Source organism: Carcharodon carcharias, chromosome 23 (genome assembly GCF_017639515.1).
Source record: "Carcharodon carcharias isolate sCarCar2 chromosome 23, sCarCar2.pri, whole genome shotgun sequence".
NCBI classification, from domain to species: domain Eukaryota; kingdom Metazoa; phylum Chordata; class Chondrichthyes; order Lamniformes; family Lamnidae; genus Carcharodon; species Carcharodon carcharias.
This window is the reverse complement of record NC_054489.1, coordinates 43,373,415-43,396,320: the sequence shown is the minus strand read 5'-3', so window position 1 is coordinate 43,396,320 and position 22,906 is coordinate 43,373,415. Positions and strand designations below refer to the sequence as shown.

At 44.4% G+C, this 22,906-nt stretch overlaps 1 protein-coding gene across 3 annotated transcripts in view; it reads right to left on the bottom strand.

Moving 5' to 3' along the window:
- The window catches only part of mrc2 (mannose receptor, C type 2), a 263,455-nt gene that overhangs the window by 181,937 nt on the left and 58,612 nt on the right, over nt 1–22,906 (bottom strand). For all 3 annotated transcript variants that reach the window (XM_041173462.1, XM_041173463.1, XM_041173464.1), the window contains exons 2-3: nt 15,471–15,854; nt 3,776–3,949 (exon numbers count right to left, since the gene is read on the bottom strand). In XM_041173462.1, the coding sequence (XP_041029396.1) occupies nt 3,776–3,949; nt 15,471–15,854 (558 nt within the window). The remainder of the gene's footprint in view (nt 1–3,775; nt 3,950–15,470; nt 15,855–22,906) is intronic.

The window sequence follows — 22,906 nt, the reverse complement described above, 5'->3', positions numbered from 1 at the left end:
CGGGACGGGGTGCGGCCAGAATGAGAGACGGGTGGGAGCAGAATGTCGAGGGGCGGGGCCAGAGCACAAAGGCAAGGGCAGGCCAGAGTGAGAGAGAAAGCACATGCATGCGGGGGTGGGCCAGAATGTGAGGGCACGCGAATGCACGCGGGCAGGCCAGATCGCAAGAGATCAAGCGTAAGAGCAGTCCAGGACGCAAGAGACGGTGTGAGGGTGGGCCAGAGTATGAGGCAGGCACGACAGGCAGTGGACTAGTGAGAGAGTTGGCGCGTGAGAGTGGATGAACAAGACACAGTGAGGATGATCAAGTGTGTGACAGAAAGATTCCTGTATCCACAGAATCACAGAATTCTTACAGAGCACAAGGAGGCCATTTGGTCCATCATGTCAGCACTGGCTCTCCAAATGAACAATTCCTTTCGTGTCATTCTCCTGCCTTTTCGCTATAACCCGGCACATTATTCCTTTTCATGGAATGATTCAATTCCCTCTCAAATGCCTCAGTTGAACCAACCTCCATCACACTCTCAGCTAGTGCATCCCAGACTTTAATCACTCACTGCGTGAAATTTTTTTTCCCATATCGCTTTTGCTACTTTTGCCTATTACTTTAAATCTGTGCCCTCTCATTCACAACCCTTTCACAAGTGGAAACAATTTCACCCTATCTGCTCTGAGCAGACTCTTCATGATTTTGAACACCTCCATCAAATCTCCTCTCAGTCTTTTCCAAGGAAAACAGCCCCAGCTCCTCCAATTTATCTTCATAACTGAAGCTCCTCATCCCTGGAAGTATTCTTCCGAATCATTTCTGCACTCTCCCTAATGCTTTCGGATTCTTCCTAAGTTGCAGTGCCCAGAGCTAGATGCAAGGCCAAACTAATGCCTTGTACAAGCTCAACATAGCCTCCTTCCTGTTCTACTCTATGCCCCTATTAGTAACGCCCAGGATACTGTCTGCTTTATTAACCGCGCTCTCAACCTGTCCTGCCATCTCCAATGATTTCTGCACATATACACCCAGGTCCCTCTGCTCCTGCACCCCCTTTAGAATTGTCCCCTTTATTTCATGTTGTCTCTCCATGCTCTTCCTACCAAAATGAATCACTTTATATTTCCTCATGTTGAACTCCATCTGCCACCTGTCCACCCATTCCATCAACTTATCTATATCTCTTTGAAGTTCTACACTATCCTCCTCACAATTCACAATACTTCCAAGTTTTGTATCAACCACACACTTTGAAAGTGTGTCCTGTACACCAAGGTCTAGATCATTAATATATATCAGGAAAAGTAAGAGTCCTAACACTGACCGCGGAGGGAGCTCTGCTACAAACCTTCCTCCAGCCCGAAAAACATCCATTAACAATTACTCTCTGTTCCCTGCCACTCAGTCAATTTTGTATCCATGTTGCTTCTGTTCCTTTTATTCCATGAGCTATAACTTTGCTCACAAGTCTGTTGTGCAGCACTGTAGCGAATGCCTTTTGGAAGTCCATGTACCCCACATCAATATCATTGCCCTCATCAGCCCTCTTTGTCATCTCTTCAAAAAAAACTCCACCCAAGTTAGTTAGAAATGATTTTCCCTTAAGAAATCCATGCTGGCTTTCCTTAATTAAACCACTTTTGTCCAAGTGACTATTTATTTTGTCCCTGTTTATTGTTTCTAGAAAGTTTCCCCACTACTGAAGCTAAACTGACTGCCCTGTAGTTGCTGGGCTTATCCTTACACCCTTTTCTGAGCAAGGGTGTAACATTTGCAATTCTCCAGTCCTCTGGCACCAGCCCTGAGTCTAAGGAAGACTGAAAAATTATGGCCAGTGTCTCTGGACTTTTCACTTGCACTTCCCTCAATATCTTTGGATTCACCTCATTCAGTCCCAGTACCTTACCAACTTTAAGTACAGACATTCTATCCAATACCCCCACCTTATCATTTTAAACCCTTCAAGCAACTGAATAACCTTCTCTTTCACCATGGCATGGGTAGTATCTTCTTCCCTGGTAAAGACAGATGCAAAGTATTTATTTAATACCTCAGCTATGCCCCCTCTGCCTCCATGTGTAAATTCCCTATTTGGTCCCGAATCAGCACTCCTCCTTTTACCACCATTTTATTATTTATATGCTTTTAGAAGATGAAGGGATTCCCATTTATGTTAGCTGCCAGTCTTTCTTCAACCTCCCTCTTTGCTTATTTGCTTTTTCACCTCCCCCCAGACCTTCTATATTCAGCCTGGTTCTCAATTGTATTTTCTGCCTGACATCCGTCATAAGCACACTTTGTCTTCTTTACCTTAATTTCCATCCCTTTTGCCATCCAGGGAATTCTGGATTTGTATGCCTTGCCTTTCCCTTGCCTGAAATCTCTCTTCTTTGAAGGTAGCTCATTATTCAGCTAATGTTTTCGCTGCAAACCTTTGACTCCAATTAATTCAGCCCAGATCTGTTTTTACCCCATTGAAGTTGGCTTTTCCCAGTTAATTATTCTTATTCTGGATTGTTCCTTGTCCTTTTCCATGCCCGACCATACAATGATCACTGTCCCCTAAATGTTCTCCTACTGATATTTGATCCATTTGGCCAACTTCATTCCCAAGAATGAGGTCTAGAAGTGCCTCCCCTCTCATTGGACTGGAAACATACTGCTGTAGAAAATTTTCCTGAACACACTCTGGAAACTCTTGCCCCTCTCTGCCCTCTACACTGCTGCTAACCCAATCTATATTCATATAATTAAAGTTCCCTATTATTACTATATAAATCTGTAATTTCCTTGCAAATTTGTTCTGTTACATCCTTCCCACCAGTTGGTGGCCTATAGGCTACACCGAGTGATGTAATTGCATTTTTTTTTGTTCCTTAGCTCTAGCCAAATAGATTCTGTCCTTGACCTTGACCCCTCAGGGACATCCTCTTTCTCCAGCATTGCAATGCTCTCCTTAATCAATATTGCTACCCCTCCCCCTTTCCTATCTTTCCTGAACACCTTGAATCCAGGAATATTTAACACCCAGTCCTGCCCTTCTTTGAGCCAGGTCTCTGTTGTAGCCACAATATCATATTTCCATATGTCTACCTGCGACTGTAACTCACCAGTTTTATTTACCACACTCCGTGCATTCACATACATGCACATTATTCCTGATTAGACTTTACCACTTTCTTCCTTACTCTGGCCCCACCTATTAGCTTACTAATCCCTACTCTAATGCTACCTATCTTTTCCAGTATTCTGCGCACCTTGGTGTTCCCTCTGATAGTTCCTCTTGGTTCCCACACCCTTGTCAAGTTAGTTTAAACCCTTCCCAATAGCACTAGCAAATTGCCCCGCTAGAAACTCAGTCCTGGCTCTGTTTAGGTGCCACCCATCTGGCTGTACACATCCCATCTCCCCCCAGAGCTGGTATCCAAATCTTGTATTTGCCATTAAAGAAAACTGAAAAGTTAAACTTTTAACATGTTTCATTTTTGTTCATCTTAAAACCTGCATCTGTTGACACATGAGAAACTGCACTTTTTGAAAAAAAATCCCTAACTAGCAGTTTGGGAACTTGCACTCAGACTCTGTCCTGGGATTGATAAGAGTCTGAAAGACAGTCTGCCCTCTGTCATTCTATCTAATTTTTCAAAAAAACAAAAAGTAGACCTTCTGAAAAAAAATGTGGACTAACGCCCCAGAAAACTTGATCTGAATTGTAGGTCATATTTACATTAAACCAGGGACTGCCCACCCCCCTGCCTTCTTAAAACACTGAAGCTCACTTACTTCTGACGGGACAGAATCCCCACCTTTCGTCCAACCCATAATCCACGGTTGTTGCACACCAGAGATGGCCATCCTCTCGACCAATGCTGGTGCAGTCATGGTACCATTGGCTGTCGTACATAAACGGGATGGTGCATGGCTTCCCGTGAGAGTTCCCCTGGATGGTGTATATTTCTAGAGGAAAGAAAATGTATTGTTAAGAGAAGGAAGGGGACTGTGTACAGCGACACCCGCAAGTCTCGGCTAGAATGGAGCTGATTGGGCACTATCCCTGCCAATAGCTCCTGTTAATAATTTGTATATAATTTGTATTATTTAACCATCCACCCCCACTTGTGAAATAATCCTACTGCTGTTTCAGTCATGAGTTTGGAGGTTCTAAGTTAAAACTATAATGTTCTATCCCCCCCTCCAACTGTCTGGCTGACAGTGATGTCAATGCTCAGCTTGTTAAAAAGAGCGACCTCAAATCTGAAACAGTAGTTAGTGCAAAGTGGTGGAAACATAGAGCAATGTATGTTAGATAGTCTAGCTTTTTAAAAAAAATATTAATGCTCTATTTTAATCCAGTAAATTTACTTTGAAAAATGCGGGTTAATTAAGGTAACATGGCAGGGACTTGTGAAAGTAAAATCACAACTGAAAAACTGAGACTTGAGGAAATGCTAAACATTTATAAATCACTGGTTAGGCCTCAATTCACAGTGGGGTGGCGTTCCCTACACCAGGGCCAGAAGATCCTGGTTCAAGTCCCACGCCAGGACTGGATGGCCAAGGAAGGTAACTCAGCCAAACAGGTTAAGTATAAACTTGTAAACCCTTCCAACACACGCCAATGTCAGGCAGTAAGGGCGGGAGAGGTTCCTGGTCAGCCATGTGATGGAAAGACATTGGAGCCTCAACCATCACTATCCATAGCTCCAGGCTACAACTTGCATGTAAACATGTATGTTGCCACAGCAACTCAGATTACTTGGGTGCCAGATGGCTGGATGGCTGGTGTGGATCAGATTGGTGCCAACAACATGGGGTTTGATCCCCATTACAGCCAAGGTGGATTTGGGACCTAGCTCCTTGCCCTACCTGTGGTGGAAATTGTGGTGCTGTGGGTCAGACCTGCCTTCAGGCAGAGAAATCAAGAAAAAGAAAAAGGTCTCAATGAGAGTACAGCGTGGGTGTCACGCTTTAGAAAGGATGTCAAAGCCCTAGAGAAGGGGAAAGGAGATTTACCCGAGTGATAACAGGGATGAAAGATTTCTGTTAAATGGAGAGATCAGAGAAGCTAGGGTTGTTCTCTTTACAGTAGAGACAGTTATTAAATTTGATAGAAGTGTTCCAAATTATGAAGGGTTTTGATAGCGTAAATGGGGCAAAACTGTTTCCAGTGGTCAGAGGATTAGTAAATGTAGGACATAGATTTAAGGTAATTAGCAAAATGAGAATTTCTTCAACATTATGTGATTATGATCTGCAATGCACTGCCTGAAAGCGGTGGAAACAGAGTCAAGGGATTTGGACAAATAATTGAAAAGGAAAGAGTTACAGGGCTATAGGGAAAGAGCAAGGGAGTGAGGCAAATTAGGTACATCTTTCAAGAGGCAGCATAGGCACAATGGGCTAAATGGCGGCCTTCTTTCCTACGTTATTTATTCTATGAGAGATGCACTACATTGATAATAGAAATGCAATGGATGCTGTATATATGGGTTTTCAAAAGATGTTTGATAAGGAAGCTTATTGATAAAAATTAAAGCATGTGGAATTAAATCAAGTTTGGCAGCATGGATTGGAAATTGGTTAATGGTTAGAAAACGAGTTAGATACGGAATAATATATTCCACTTGAGAGATGTAAACAATGGTGTTCCCTAGGGGTCAGTGTTGAGACCATTGCTCTGAACCTGCATACAAGATACACAATGTCATAATCTTGATTTCAGGGACTTTTTTAATCCTAATGTACACTGGGATAATAATAATTATCCCAGCAATCATTGTACTGATTCAGATTTGCTATGGAAACTTGGTGGGAATGTGAGTGGTGAGGAGGATGTTAAGAGGCTTCAATGCGATTTGCACAAGTTGAGGGAGTGGGCAAATACATGGCAGATGCAGTATAACATGGATAAGTGTGAAGTTATCCACTTTGGTAAGAAAAATCAGAGTATTATTTAAATGGTGATAGATTGGGAAATGTTGATGTACAAAAGTTCCTGGGTGTCCTTGTACACCATTACTGAAAGCAAGCATCCAGGTGCAGCAAGCAGTTAAGAAGGCAAATGGTATGTTGGCCTTCATTGCGAGAGGACTTGAGTACAGGAGCAAGGATGAATTATTGCAATTGTACAGGGCCTTGGCCATACATGGAGTATTTTGTGCAATTTTGGTCTCTTTACCTAAGAAAGGATATACTTACCATAGAGGGAGTGCAGCCAGACTGATTCCTGAGATGGCAGGGATGTCGTATGAGGAGAGATTGGGCCAACTAGGCCTATATTCACTGGAGTTTAGAAGAATGAGAGGGGATCTCATTGAAAAAATGAAAAATTCTGACAGGGCCGGACAGACCGGGCGTAGGGATGATGTTTCCTCTGACTGGGGGGTCTCGGACAAGAGGCCACAGTCTCAGGATACAGGGTAGGCCATTTAGGATTGAGGTGAGGAGAAACTTTTTCACTCAGAGGGTGGTAAACCTGTGGAATTCTCTACTACAGAAGGTTGTGAAGGCCAAGCTACTGAATATATTTAAGAAGGAAATAGATAGATTCCTGGACTCTAAAGACGTCAAGGGGTATGGGGAGAGAGCGGGAATATGGCATTGAGATAGAGGTTCAGCTATGACCATATACAATGGCGGAGCAGGGTCAAAGGGCCAAATGACATACTCCTGTTCCTATTTTCTGCGTTTCGATGTTTCTAGAACAAGGAGCATTCGAGACTAAAAAAATGCTTAATTGGGTGGGGGGGGGGGTGCAATTGGGGCGAGAATGGATCTATCACGTTTATCTATCAAAAAGGTTGGCAGGCAAAACTCTAATGGAACAATGGGCAGCCTTTAAAGAGGAGATGGTTTGGCTACAGTCAAGGTAGGAAAGGTAGGACAAACAAATCCAGAGCTCCTTGGGTGGGAAAAGAGATAGAGAGAAAGGTGAAGCAGAGAAGGAGTGCATATGACAGATGTCAGGATGACAAGACCAAGTGAGACCAGACTGAATATTGAAAGTTTGGAGGGGAAGTGTAAAAGCAAATGAAAGAAGCAATGAGAGAGTATGAGAAGAGACTGGCAGCTAACATAAAATGAAATCCAAAAATCTTCCATGGCATATAAATAGTAAAAGGGTGGTAATAAGAGGTAAAAAGAGAAGGTAAAAGGAAAAGGGGTTAATTGAGGATCAAAAAGGAGAGCTGTACATGGAGGCAAAGGGCATGACTGAGGCACTAAATGAGTACTTTGCATCTGTCATTACAAAGCAAGAGAATGCTGAAAGAGGAGGCAATTGAGATACTGGATGTGCTAAAGATTAAGAGGATGTATTAGATAGGCTGGCTGTACTTAAAGCTGATAAGTCACCATGGTCAGATGGGATGCATCTGAGGATATGGAGGGAAGTTAGAGTGGAAATTGTGGAGTTACTGGCTATAATTTTCCAATCCTCCTAACAGGGGCGGTGCCAGAGGACTGGAGAATTTTGACTACTGTACCCTCGTTCATAAAGGGTGCAAAGATACGCCCAACAACTATAGGCCAGTCAGTTGAACATCAGTGGTGAGAAAGCTTTTAGGTATGATAATACAGGATAAATGTGAATTAATCAAAGAAAGCCAGAATGAATCTGTTAAAGACAATTTGCAATTAACTAATGTGGTTGAGGTTTTTGATGAGGAAAATGTAGTTGATGTGGTGTATATGGACTTCCAAAAGGTGTTTGATAAAGTGGCCACATATTAGGCTTGTAAATTAAGTTGAAACCCATGGAATAAAAGGATAAAAGGGACAACAGCAGCATAGATACAAAGTTAGCTGAATGACAGGAAGCAGAGTAGTGGTGAACAGACTAGAGGAAGGCATACAGTGGTGTTCCATAGGGGTCAGTATTAGGGCCACTTCTTTTCTTGATATATATAAAAAAATCTGGGGCCAGATTTTTGCTAATGATGCAAGAAGCTTGAGTCAGGAAATTTCCTGACTCAGCAGATCCATTCCCATATAAATGGACCCTGAAAACACTATTTTCACTCACGCTGGGCAGGATCGGGTTGGGTCCACCGACCCCAGAGAAGGTAGGATGAGGCCATGGAGGCAGGCAAGTGCTGAGATGGGGCTTGTTAGAAGGCCCACCTCAGTTCTTTAGGACTTTGTCCTAGTTGTTAGGCTGTTTAAGGCTGTTTGGTTCTCTAACACTCACCCCTCACATCCCATTTGTCCCCACACAGATTCTATGCCTCTTCCATGCCACCACACTCCTCCATGCCCACACACCCAGTATGCACAATATAGAAAACTAATGAGCCAGAAATAACAGTTGCAATTCTTGAATCCTGATGAAAAACGCAGCTATTCGGTCACCTGCTTTGAAAAAATGTTTCTCTGCTGAGCTAATCCATTAGTTTGTCTTGAATCTCAGCCAAGCATGCATAATGAGGCCCTCTGCGAACTGTATCAATGGAAACAGCTGGCCAGACATCTATTTATCCAGAAGGCCCCCTTATGAGTGCTTGGCTGAGCTCCAACACTCACTACTGGATTAGCACAAGAGCATCTGTTTAGTCAGGTTGAAGTGGAGTATTGGCTTTGATTGATTTATGTCTTTATGAGGTTATATTCAGTAATTCCTTCTTTAATCTGTTTTTTCATTGTCTGTATGTTTATCTGGACAAGATTAAAAAGTATCAAGTTAGGTAAATCGTCTGTTATTGATACTGCAATAACTCTGAATGACTCTTTTATAGAGTTAATAGAGCAGCAGTTTTTTTTTCTAAGTACATTTCTGAATGGGTGTTTCTTTCATCAGCATTTCAAGAATTGCCACTGTTATGAAATCACTTGTAGGTTGTGGACACAGTGAATATTGGGTGAATGGCTACGGGAAGGATGTAGGCTTTAGAAGGGTCAGGGGAGTATGGAGGGGGCATTAAGGGCATAGAAGGGGCATAGAGGGGACATGGGGTCATGGAGGGGGGCATGGAGGCGTGGAAGGCACGTGGAGGGAGGGGTGACATGGGCAAGAGCTTTTAAACTTACCTTTTAAAAGCTTTGCCAATCCAGACTATTGTTCATGACCCCTCTGCAGGACCATGAACCACAAGAGAAGCTGGCCTGACTCCATGGCCATTGCAGCATTATGAGATGCCTCCCCTCACAATGGAATTAGCCAGGTTACGAGTGCCGCATGCGGGCTTACTACCTGCACACTTATCCAACAGCAGCGAAAACTTGGGGTGGGGATCCTGGAATTGTGTCCTGCCCACCATTTTTGAAGGGCTCTGGAATTGGGCCCACTACAGGTGCCCGACACACATCTGTGCTCCCAACAAAATCAAGTTGGCCCCTTGGCTTGAGCGTGTAAAGCTCAATTTCCAAATTTGCAGGAGACAAACCTTAGATGAATTGTGAACTGTGAGGAGGATAGTGATAAATGTAAAGGGGAAATAGACAAGCTGGTGGAATGGGCAGATCCTGGCAGATGAAATTTAATGCAGGGAGGTATGAAGTGATACATTTTGGTGAGACGAATGAGAAAAGGCAATATAAAATCAAGTTCATAATTCTAAAGTGAGTGCGAGAGCAGAGGGCCCTAGGCATACGTTTACACAAACTTTTTTTAATTCATTCACAGGATGTGGCCATCGCTGGCTAGGCTGACATTTATTGCCTAACCCTTGAGAAGGTGGTGGTGAGCTATCTTCTTGAATCGCTGCAGCCCATGTGGTGTAGGTACACCCACAGTGCTGTTAGGGAGGGAGTTCCAGGATTTTGACCCAATGACAGGAAAGGAACAGTGGCGATATAGTTCCAAGTCAGGATGGTGAATGGCTTGGAGGGGTACTTGCAGGTGGTGGTGCTCCCATGTGTCTGCTGCCCTTGTCCTCCTAGGCGGTAGAGGTTGTGGGTTTGGAAGGTGCTGCCAAAGGAGCCTGGGTGAATTGCTGCAGCGAATCTTGTAGATGGTACACACTGCTGCCATTGTGCACCAATAGAGGAGGGAGTGAACGTTGAAGGTGCTGGGTGGGGTCCCAATCAAGCGGGTTGCTTTGTCCTGGATGGTGTGAAGCTTTTTGAATGTTGTTGGACCTGCACTCATCTAGGTAAATGGAGTGTATTCCATCACACTTCTGACTTGTGCCTTGTAGATGGTGGACAGGCTTTGGGGAGTCAGGAGGTGAGTTACTCACTGCAGAGTTCCCAGCCTCTGACCTGCTCTTGTAGCCACAGTATTTATATGGCTAGTCCAGTTCAGTTTCTGGTTAATGCCAGGATGTTGCTATTGGAGGATTTTGCGATAGTAACGCTGTTGAATGTCAAGTGGAAATAATTGGATTCTCTTTTGTTGCAGAAGGTCATTGCCTGACACTTGTGCATTATGAATGTTATGGGTGATGGTGGCATAGTGGTAATGTTACTGGACTAGTAATCCAGAGGCCCAGGCTAATGCTATAGCATGTAAGTTCAAATCCCAGCACAGCAGCTAACATTCAAATTAAAAGCAATGGTGACCATGAAACTACTGAATTGTTGTAAAAAGAGAGGATTGAGGTGGTCAAAATGATAAGTTTTCCTGATTTACTTTGTCAGTAACTTACAGGGTATCAATTTAAAAACACATAAACAAGGGAAAATATTAAGGATTTTCTTTTACACCGAGAGTCATTAGGCAATGTAAACAGAATCTATAAAAGTTTTAAAAGTGAAATAGATAAACATTTGAAAAGTTTTTAGGATCTTTCAGAAAGGTGGCCCAAATGCAACTGCTTATATGGCCCACTTTTTGTGCTGTAAAATCCTACCATTCTTTGAAGCATTAACCAGTCATAAGAGAAGGAGCAGGATAATCGGTTGGAACGAAGGTTCCACAGTGATTGAATCACTGAAAAGTAGAGGAAGTTTCCCCGCAAAGAAATCATTCACATTCACAAACACTACAGGCGCCCGACACACATCTGTGCTCCTACGTTCTGCTATTGGTGCCCAAGAATCCTTCAAACAGGTTGCCAAGTTGAATAAGGGCGAAAGATTTTTTGGGCAGTTCTCCTTTTGAGATAAATGTCACAAAAAAAAACTGGAAAAATCATCCTGAGACCAAGATTGCAAACAGGCCCACAATTAAAAATGTCATTTATTGATGGGGCTGCAATTCTAAATATGACAAATAGACTTTTTTTTAAATGTTCAGACCCCACATTGAAAATAAAGTTAAAAATCAAGAAACAAGAAGGTTGTAATTGAATGAAAGAGTTGGGTTCCACCCAACCACAGTTGACTGGATCGGAACCTCAGGAATGGTTATTGACATTAATTCAGTCAGGAGTTAATACATCAAAGAGATCCCAACATCAATGGAAAAGCAGAATACAGCGGATGCTGGGATCAGAAATAAAAACGGAAAATATCTTTCATCGACCTGAAACGTTGGCCTGGATTTTCACTGAGTCGGGTTGACTTGGGAGCCCTTTAAAAATGGTGGGTGGGTGGGCAGGTCTTGACTCTGGGATTCCTGACACCCTTCCTGGGCTGCGCAGTTTTCGGGATTGCCTTTAAAGGATGCGGTCTGCTTCCTGTCAGAAGACCAAAACCCGGCACTCCTGACTTTGCTGGCTCCACTCCGGGGATAGGCATGCCCTACTCCTCCAAAGTTTTCGTAGATTCAAGCTAGATTTTTAAAGAGTCATACATCACCACCTCTTGGAGTAGTCGTGAACCCTAGTGTGAATGAGCGGGTCTTTTAAAAGTCAAGTTTATAAGGTCCCCCTCATGGCCCCCCTGTCAAGCTCTGCCCTTCCACCCACCCCCATGATCCCTCATGCTCCATATGCCAGGCCCTGGCACTTCCATGCCCATTGTACACTTTCTAAAACCAAATGAACACCACATCGTAAAGTGGAACGTCTAAAAAAAGAACTCTGAAGAAATGTAATCTATTGATCACTTTGCCCTATGGGAAAAAAATGCCTGGACGGCAAGCTAATAAAAGTGTCAATCATCCAGGCCCTTTGAAGTTTCAAAAACCACAAATCACAAATGTTTGGCTGAGACCCCAGATATCTATTAAAATAATAGAACATCTGCTCCCCAAAAGAAAGATTGTTTGATTGACAGTTCAGGCTCTCTGAGCTCTGCAATCAATTTCACAGTGTTTGTTGACATAAGTCAATTGGTTTCAAGTGTTTGTGATTTGAGGTTTTTGAAACTTCAAAGAACCTGGATGATTGACATTTTTATTACCTTGCTGTCCAGATCTTTTTTTCTATTAGAGAAAGTGATCAATGATTACACTTTCTCAGTTTTTTTTTGACATTCCACATTACAATGTGGTGCTCATTGGTTGTAGGAACTGTACAGGGGGGGGATCAATGGGCATGGCAGTGCCAGAGCCTGGCACGGGGGCATGAGGGGCAATTGGGGGTGGGTGGAAGGGCAGAGCCTGACATAGGGGGCAGGAGGTGGCATGGATGGTGCATGGAGAATGTTTGGAGGGTGAAGGGGGTGTGAGGACCGAGGGATGGAAGGCCTGTGTTTTTTTTCCCACTGGGATAGCCCACCTCCGTCCGCGGCAGCCCCTGTGGCTGCTTCCGCACTTCTTCCCAGGTCAGCTGGCCCGATGCCAGCTTGCTCCCGGCCCCTGGCCATGAAGATACCATCTTGGCGGGCACTTTCTCCAGAGGTGGGAAGGCCAAGCCAGGAATTTTCCCAACTCCCCCTACCTGGTGGTGGAAAATCCCAGGCTGTTAAACACTTTCTCTCTCCACAGATGCTACCTGACTTGCTGAATATTTACAGCATGTTCTGTTTATATTTCAGATCCCAGCATCAGTTGGGTTTCTGCCCTTTGGTTGATATGGGGGTATGTTGCAGAGTGGAGACAATTGAGATAACATAATTTGGCACCATCTCATATAATGAGTGGGTCTGGCAGGGAAGGAACGGTTAGCTGTGATAGTCCCTGTGTGGAAAGCTGCAAGAGAAACGAAGAATAAAAGAAAATCTGTATTTTCCTCCTTAATTTCTGAAAGTAAATTAGGTAAAAACTGAAATAGAATTTTCTTCCATAATGTGTTGACCCTTGTATGACATGCCTATTGAAGCCAAGAGTGTTAACCATTAGGACCAGCTTTGACATCTCAAAGACTTGCGGTTAACCAAAGTCGCTGGCCAATTCCCACCCCGTTAAATACATTTTCTCAACAGGGTGCTCGAATGTCTTTCTGTGGGGGGGTGGCAGGGGAGGCAGGCTAAAGGCCCAAAGAGTCCAGCAGCTCCTGCACCGCAAAGGAGCTGGATTAACCTCTTCTCATTGGCTTGGTGGTCTTCAGCTCCCCCATTCTATGTATTGGTTCAGTTTGCTTTCATTGGTCAGTGAATCCACTAGGCCATTCCACACCCCTGACCCCTGCCACCCCCCAAACCCCCACAATACTACCAGGTCCTGGGCTCACTCCTATTCCACAGCAGCAGCAGCTTAGTGAGTGTGTGGAGACTGGGGTTGAACTCTTAGATGAAGCATCCATCTTTTGGATGAAAGGCCCTGTCTGCTCTCTCAGGTGGATGTAAAATATCTCATAGGCAGGATCATCTGGTCGTTGTGTAGGGGTGGGCCCCGCACGCCAACACGTAAAACGTCGCGTGGTGACATCGGACATGTGTCCTGACATCACCGCGCTTCATCCTAATCTCCAGTTCGGAGGGCCCGCTGAACTGTCAAAGGCTTATTAAGGCCATTTATCTACTAATTGAACCGATCGTCTGGGCTTAAGGTTGTCGGGCAGGTGAAGAGCCCAGGTGGCCTTCGCATTTCTCATGAAACCTCATCCACGGGCAGGATGAGGTTTCATGAAGGCTTTATAAATTAAAAGAGTGCAGGCCCCGACTTTCCCTCCCCCGCCCTGCCCACACAGGGAGCGCTGAGCCTTAATTGGCCCGCCCATGTAAAAAGGCAGCGTGCAGCCGATCGCAGGCGGCGACTGGCTTCACGCCCGCCCACACCTGCTCCCACCCAGCCCGCACGATGGGGAGAACATCCTCCCCCATGGCACTATTTCAAGAAGAGCAGGGGAGGTCCCCACCATGTCCCTGTCAATAATAATCCCTCAATCAAAACTGCAAAAACAGATCATCGGGTTATTATTGCATTACTGCTCGTGGGATCTTGCTGTGCGCAAATGGCTGCTGCATTTCCTACACTGCAACAGGGGCTATACTTCAAAAGTATTTCATTGGCTGTAGAGCACTTTAGGACATCCCGTGGTTGGGAAAGGCACTATATCAATGTAAGTCTTTCTTTTCTTTCTTTCAATGCTGTCTAATGGAAGCGAAGGTGTTTGTAACACAGTGAAAAGTCAGTCCAGAGCTGCTCAAATCTACCTCAAGGAGTTTCTGGATTGAACTTGGCTGCACCTTCCTGGTAAAGTGTTTGACAAATCTCGAATTGTGTCCTGTGACCACACACAGTGTTGTCTAGCTCCTCCCACAAAATGCAACAAGCAAAAAGCAACACAAAGCCCTGTGATTAAGGACACTAGAATAAGGCAAATTCTGTTTTTCATCTACATGCATTTAATGTAGCACCTTTAACGCTACCCAAGAGCATTTTCAAACACAACACAATAGTAAGCACAGCAGAGAATGGATTAATAATCTGCAGAACGTTAATTCACATCCCACCAGGGCAGTTTGAGAATTTGAATTCACCATAAAAATAAAATCATTACAAGTGACCATGAAATTGCTGGATTGTCACAGAGAACCCAACTGGCTCACTAACGTCCTCTAGGAGAGGAAGCCTGCTGAGCTTATCTGCTCGGACCTATATGTGACTCCAGTCAAAAACCAACGTGATTGACTAAGTCACTTCAGAGGACAGTTCAGAGTGAGCCCGTCAGAGGCATCAGACCTGCTATAAATGCAGTGGTTTCAGGAGGTTACACCTACTCAGGGCAACTAGCAATGGGCAACAAATGCTGATCTTACCATGATGTCCACATCTTGGGAATGAATGAAGACACAAATATCAGGATCATAATTGGGCGTTTTGGAAATTTCACTCTACCACTTACAAATGGCTTTCTAGTTTTCTAGCATTTGGTTTGCAGCAGTTTTCTGTCTGAATTTCATTTATAGTACACGGACTTCAGGGAATTATATTGTATTGTGGAATCCTTTTGTAACACTCTCCGCTTTTCCGTGAGAATTGCAAACCAGCTGCTTTATGAGTTTTCAGGGTAATCCTGATTGACATTTGGGCAAATTGATTGTCGTGTTTTCCTACATTACAGCAGTGACTACATTTCAAAAGTGCTTCATTGACTCAAGCACTTTGGGACATCCTGAGGCCATTAAAGGTGCTATAGAAATGCAGGTCTTCTTTCAGTAGCACTGCTTGAGTGGGCTACAGGGGTGAATGCGCTGCTGAGGCTTGGGTGAGTGAGGGTTACACCATGGACTTCATCGAGACCTAAAGGGTTTCAATAATATTCCATCTTACCATGATAAGGTCGAGCACACAGGTCCTCATCAGTGTTGTAAATTCTCCACACGTCAGTTTGGTCCACGTTGGGCCCTGGGGTACTGGTTTTAGACTGCTGGTTCAGTAAGCTGCTGAGCTGTCTGCCCAGACTGTTACAATGCCATCGCATCTGGGCAGACTCCTGGTCACACTCCGTCATACCCAGCGTAGGCACAGTGTCGTTCCTCCTCTGGATGCTCAGGCACTGCTTGAATCCAAGGTTAAAGAGTCGCAGTCTGGACACCCATTTCCACTGCTGCTGGTCAAAGCTTTCGTTGCAGGACAGAGCCAGTCTTACACTAGTGCCCCTGCTCTCCAGGCAACTCTTTGCTTTCTCACTGTATATTAGAAATACACTGGCATCTGCAAATCAGAAAGATATAATTAAAACCAAGGACAAGAGCTCATGTGAGGAATCAATGTTCAACAGCATCAAACTAGATCACAGTGATACAAGATTGTGGGCAAGATATATCAACTGTATCTTACACCCAGATCTCAGCATCATATATAAACTGCACTGTAATCTGCATACATACCCCAGGTTGTATACTACACCATCACATGTGCATTGCTATGCATACGTGCTGCATTGTTGTACTGAACATATACAGCATAGCTCAGAGAAGATTATATACTGCACATTCCACTCCCACACAACACAGGACAATATATACACCTCACACAAGAGTGGGATACAGTGATAATCAGCAAGGGGATGGGTGCAGTGGTCAGATACAGATTGATAGTGTACAGGTAATCTGAGCCATCCTGTGTTTCTCCTCAGTAGGGGATGGCTAAGGAGATATATAAATGAAACACATTACTCACATGGCTGGGTGCTAATTCCTGACTGTAAACACCCTAACAATATGATGAGGATCTGCCCTAGCAAAAGGCTGTGCAGATCTTTAGGGGCAATTTTAACTTAACCCCCACCCCTAGTGGGCAGCTGAAAAGATCACATTGGCTGTCCTTTTCACACCACCAACCCCGCCCCATCACCATGCAAATTTACTCTACTGACTTCGTTAGAGAGGTTAGATTGTAGCTGGGCTGAATGGAGTCCAAGAAAAGTCTGTTCAGTCCTTCAAGTTCACTCCACCCAGAGCACATATCTGATCATTCTACCAGGAACTCCCTTTCACTCATTAAAATTAGTGTTCCTTGAGATAGAGGATCTACAGTGTCAATCCCTGCCATTAATATAAAGAGCTATGGAATTCGCATTTATATAGCACCTTTCATAACCCCATAACATTCCAAAGTACTTTCCATCCAATTAAGTCTTTTTGAGGTGCAGCATCTGTTGTACTGAAGAAAATGCAGTTGTCCCAATTTGTGCACAGCAAGATTTCATAAACAGCAATGAGCTAAAGAGCAGATAATCTGTTTTAATCATGTTGGTTGAGGGGTAAATATTGACTAGCTCACGGGGGAGAACTCCCCTCCTCTTCTTCGAAGCAGTATCATGGGATCTTTTGCATCCACCTCAGGGGTCAAATGGGGTTTTAGTGAAATAGCCCACCCAATAGATGGCACTTCTAACAGTGCAGCATTCCCTCAAAACCACAATAAATTGTCAGGAGAGTTTATGCACTTGAGAATCTGGACAGGGTCTTGAACTCATAATCTTCAGATTTAGAGTTAAGAGTCCTACCCACCGATCACCATGGCGGGATTTAAGCTCAGCACCAACTCAATCCTGTCAGTATTTCACTGAATGGGTGAGGCCAAAATAACTCCTCTTCCCCAATCAGTCACACTCGATATACTGCAACATTATCATAGCATTCCCGAGTTAGTATCCATCACAGCAGCTTCTATTCTGCCTATTTATTTGGACAGGAGACAGTCCCGTTCTCTCTGTTTACACAGCTTATACTTGAGAAGCCTACTCTGCCCAAAGGCTCTGTCTATATTCTCAGGATATTCCTAATATATCCATTGCCTTAGACTGGGCCATTTTACTTACCTTCTCTAAAAGAAACCCTTATTAGCTTTTGGCGCATTTTGTGTTATCCAAGTTGAGGGAACATTTCAATTTTGGACACTTCGTCTCAGCCTCAAGCACGTACAATGTGGGAGATGGGTGCAGAATCTACCCTGTTCCATCCACGTGACTCAGCATCAAACCTCAGGGCGGGGGGTGGGTGGGGTGGGGGGGGTGGGGGGAGGGTGCCTCCAGGACACTGATGCATGCAATCCAGCTGATAAAAGATCACAGGGGTATTAAACAAAAAACCTTTATCAAAAAAAATTGGAGATGGATAAAAATGCTGCGTGGGGCAGCTGGTGTGGGAAGTCATTTGATTGAAATCTGTAGGAATACACCCAAGCAAAGTGTGCAATCCTACCCACAGCAGACTACCCTTCCACCTGTCCAATTCCATTCAGAGCCAGGAAAGTGGCTCTGCAAGAGAACCTGGCAAATAGTGGGGGATTAGGGGCAGTTTTTGGGCTGTGCCCCAGCACTTGCCTTCCATGAACTGGACTGAGGCCACCCCAAACCATATTCCGTGCGGGAGACCCTTTCAGGCAAAAGCGACTCTTTTGGAGAATTCTCTTTCACTCTGCTGAGGCTTGAGCACAAAAATCTCGGCCGACACTCCAGTGCAGAGCTGAAGGAGTGCTACAGCGTTGGAAGAATCCATGTGGGATGAGGTATCAAACCAAGGCGCTGCTTGCCCCCTCGGGCAGCCGTAAAAGACCCCTTGACACTATTTCCAGGAAAAACAGGGCAGTTGTTGCCGGCATCCTGTCCAATATTTATCCTTTGGCCAGCAGCACTAAAAAAGATATTATCTATCTTTCATTGCTGATGGAGAGGATAGTCTCTGTGCTACACCCCCACGGTTAGGAAATGTGAGCTTTCATTAGCTAAACATTATTGCAAATGCAGCAAACAGGAACAAACAATAAGATTTCTGAAGCCGTGCTTGACTTTGATCCAGTTAGCTATATTTCACTTTGCGTCTATGTTTTTTTATGTTTCAGTTTGCAACTGTATAGAGACCTCCTGCCAAGGGGGTGGGCTCCTGCCTCTGGCTTTATGTTGCTAGAAAGCGTGGGCTCCTGAAAACACAGCTCTTTGTTAGAAAGAACACTACCACCCAGGGTTGCCAATTCCAGTTGGAAATATCCCTGGAGGTTACTTAGGGGTACATGAGAGATGTTTGTGAGGGCTTGATCCCCTGCCAAACTGCACACCCACGGTTAAAGGGGTATGGGTAGGGGAGACTGGTGTCTCACAACCCTCCAACTCTCACTTATAACTCCAAGTAGCTGAGGTACACAGCAGCAGCCATACCCTGGGATCTCAACTGGACAATCATGCTAAACTAAGCAAGGGGCCCATCAGCTTCATCTGGTGTGGTGTGGGGGCATCACTCCCACTAATGTGCACAGCAGGTGAGGCAGAAGATCCTGACTAGTTAGAAGACAATGGCTCAGAAGATGAAGACAAGCAGAGCGTGTGACACATCTGGGGCATAGTCATGACACTGAGGAAGGCAAGTAGCCCAGTCACCTGTGAAGAATCTGGGATTTCACACAGGATAAGCCCCATCGTTAGTGATGGAAAGTCATCAACATGCCATATCAGCAGATCTCCTGGTAGGAGTAGCTACAAGCAGGAGAGCACAGGAGGACTTCCCATGACCTCCTATCTCCAACTGCCCTGCCACTTGCTGCTTGCTACAGTTTTGCTACTCTTGTTACAGTTATATAGGGTTTTGGTGAGACCACATCTGGAATAGTGTGCGCAGTTTTGGGTCCCCGCATTTAAGAAAGGATATACTTGCATTGGAGGCGGTACAGTGAAGATTCACTAATTTGGTTCCTGGGATGAGGGGGTTGTCCTATGATGAGAGGCTGAGTAAATTGGGCTCATATCCTCTGGAATTTAGAAGAATGAGAAGTGATCTCCTTAAAATATATAAAATTCTGAAGGGGCTTGACTGGGTGGGCACTGAGAGCTTGTTTCCGCTGGTCAGGGAATCTAAAACACAGGGACACAGTCTCAGGATAAGGGACCAATCATTTAGGATTGGGATACGGAATAATTACTTCACTCAAAGGATTGTGACTCTTTCGAATTCTCTACCCCAGAGGGTTGTGGATGCTCCATCATTGAATAGAGTTAAGGCTGCTCCAATACTTTCTCCCCCGGTTGCTCACTGCAGGGTGATTCCCCTTTAATTCCTGGAGAATCCAGGGGAAACCTGGAGGGTTGGCAAGCCCATCGTCTACCTCGTTGCAAAACCACATTTGTTGTAAAACTTGTAAATAAGGACATAGGGAATGACGAGAAGTCAATGACTGTGATCTCACTAAGGTTCCCAACGCCTCATGGGCTGTCCTGGATTCTCCAGCAATTAAAGATTGAATTTACTTGGATGTTAGAAGACAGAGTAAAAAAATTTAAAAATTGCTGTTGATACCAAAATTCATTTCATGGACACTGCAACAAGGGGGAAGGTAAAAGAGGAGTTTTAAAAAAAATACACACGCACGAGATAGGGAGATTGGCTTAAAAACAGAAAATGCTGGAACTGTTCAGCAGGTCAGGCAGCATCTGCAAGAAACAGAGTTAACATTTCAGGACAAGATGACTTTTCAGCGGAACAGATCTGATGAAAAGCCAGCATTTTTAAATTTTTATTTCCAGCATTTGCGACATTTCATTCTTGATGGGAAAATGGCTCTTTGACCAAGAAACCATCCAATGAAGAGTTTATTTGCTTCCTGGTTGGGTGCTGGAAGGGGGAAGTGTTGCAAGGATGGACATATCGGGCAACCAATGGGAATGAGGCACTCAGAGCTCATGTGATGAACCCAGCAAGAATCCATCAAACCAATGCTTGCAGCTCCAGATGTCATCGATAAAGGAGAAAACTTGAAAGCCCCAGCCAGAATTAAACCCCACCTAGAATGGAGAGAAACACAAAATGACAGTGGACACTACAAGCTGTGCCTGTTCCCCGCGATTAGCAACTTCAGACTTGTTCCCAGGCTAAGCTGAAGTTGTAGCCCCTGTTAAATAATGCAGCCAATCAAGGAGACAGCCAGCTGGAGCTGTTTTTAGTGGTGAGAAAATCCAAATAGATTTTCTGCGTCTGTCCCAGGGGGCAAATGATCAGACATTTATCTTCATACCATTTGTTGTCCAGGGTAAATAACTATAATGGACTTGGAGAAGGTGAAGAGTTTGACCTCTCAGCTACAGGATTTTAGCTACAGTTTCGATGAAGAACACATTCTGAAGGACCTGGAGAGAGAGAGTGAAAAAAGAGAAGGAAAGAGTGAGAGAAAGAGAGAAAGAAAGGGAGAGAGGGATAGACAAAGAAAGAAAGAGGGAGAAAGAGAGAGGGGAAGAGTGGGAGAGGAAGAGTCAGAGAGAAAAAGAGAGGGGGAAAGAAAGAAAGAGAGGGGGCAGAAAGGGAGGTGGAGAAAGGGAGGGGGAGAAAGGGAGGGGGGAAAGGTAAAGGGAGGGTGAGAAAGAGTGGGAGAGAAAGATTGGGAGAGAGAAAGGGAGAGAGAGAAAGTGGGGGGCTGAGACAAAGTGAGTGGGTGAGAAAGGGGGAAAGAGAGAGAGAGATGGAGGGTGGGAGAAAGAGAGAAAGAAAGAAAGTGAGAGACAGAAAGAAAGGGAGAGAGACGGAGACAAAAAGAATGAGAGAAAAAGTGGGAGAGAAAGGGTGGAAGATAGAATGGAGAGAGGAGAGAAAGTAGAGAAAAGAGAAAATGAAATCAAACTAAAGCATGACATCTCAAAGCACTGCACAAGGATTAATTATTTCTGAAGTACAAGCACTGAGCTTTAGCTGGAAATCACAATAGCCAAATTGTGGCAATTAAGGCCCCGAAAAATAGACAATGAGATAAATGATGGTGTTGAAAAAAGGAAGGCTGACCAGCAAACCAAAGAACTCCTCATTCTTCTTTGAATATGTCGCATCCTCTCAGTCTGTCTGATCTGAAAAACAGCATCTCTGACAATGCAACACCATCTCAGTACCGCACTGGGGTGGCAGCTAGAATATCACTCAACCCCAAAGATACAAATCAGACACATGAATGTTATACATACTAGTTAGACATACTAGTTTGGTTGATTAAAGCAGTTGGTATATTTAACCAATCAAGCTAGTCGACCAAGGAGTCCCAGGCTTGATAACTTATCTGTGCTTAGTTAGCTGATCTCAACCAAGAATGGCAGTAAGGATGCTGATTGGCCTCAGTGCTCCCAGGCTTCCTATTGTCGATACTGGAGCAATGGTATGGGCTGGATTAGTGTAGTGATTGTAGGTATAACCTTTCCTACTGCCTTTAGGGGTCACATGATTGTACTGACGAATCAGCCCTAAGTGCAGTTAATCTTAGGGCAGAGCTTTCTCGTCATAGACCTGGTTCAAGCATGTAGCTTCTACAAGAGCTCTGTAATAAAGTTATTTGTTTCAAGTAAGAAACTTGTCTGGTACATCAAGTTTATTACAATTGGCGACGAGGATAAATAGCTCCAACACTGTGCCTCGCCTTGTGAATGTGAGTACATCAATTCTTAAGGAAAGAAAGACAAGTATACTCCCTGGTCAGGCCACTTTTCAGCAGAATCAACCCTTATGACTCATCTGTGGAAGACTTGAGCCAGTACATCGGGTGCCTCAGTTTTTATTTTGTGGTGAATGAAATAATAGAAGGGGAGAAGCAGAAAGTAATTCTTTTACATGTCTGTGGTAGCAAGACATATAACCTCATCCACAGTCTGATGGCCCCGAATGTGCCCAATTCTGAATCTTTTAGTGAGCTGGTAGACCTCGCGGAGACATATTTTCAGCTGAAGCCATTGGTAATTATGCAGAGGTTTAAGTTTAACTCCAGAGTAAGGGCCCCTGGTGAGTCTATCGCAACTTATATCGCAAGGTTGAAACAGTTGACTGAGCGCTGCAACTTTGAAGACACACTCAGTAACATGTTGCCGGACCGGTTGGTTTGTGGCGCACACGGCAATGCCATTCAGTATTGTTTACTTTCAGAAGTTAATATTGATTTGAAGCGCGCCATGGAGATAGCGCTAGCAATGGAGAGCCGCTGCGAGGGACTCACAGGCTTTGCAGTGTGTGCAACATGGCGCCGTTCTTCAGTTGGGGCGGGAACCTAACGCTGGGTGCAGTGTGAAAACCAGAGACGGCCACAAGCGGGGGACAGTCTCTGCTGTTCAAAAACCAAAAAGGGCACAGTGGAAGCATTTCACCAGCGTTCAGAAATTAATCTGTTACAGATGTAGGGTGACAATGTACCAGAAACCTGCAGATTTAAAAAGGCAGGATGCCCCTATTGCCACAAAAAAGGGCATGTAATAAAGCAATGCAGGGCAAAATCGACACAGCCCATCAGACAGCAGACCAAGGTGA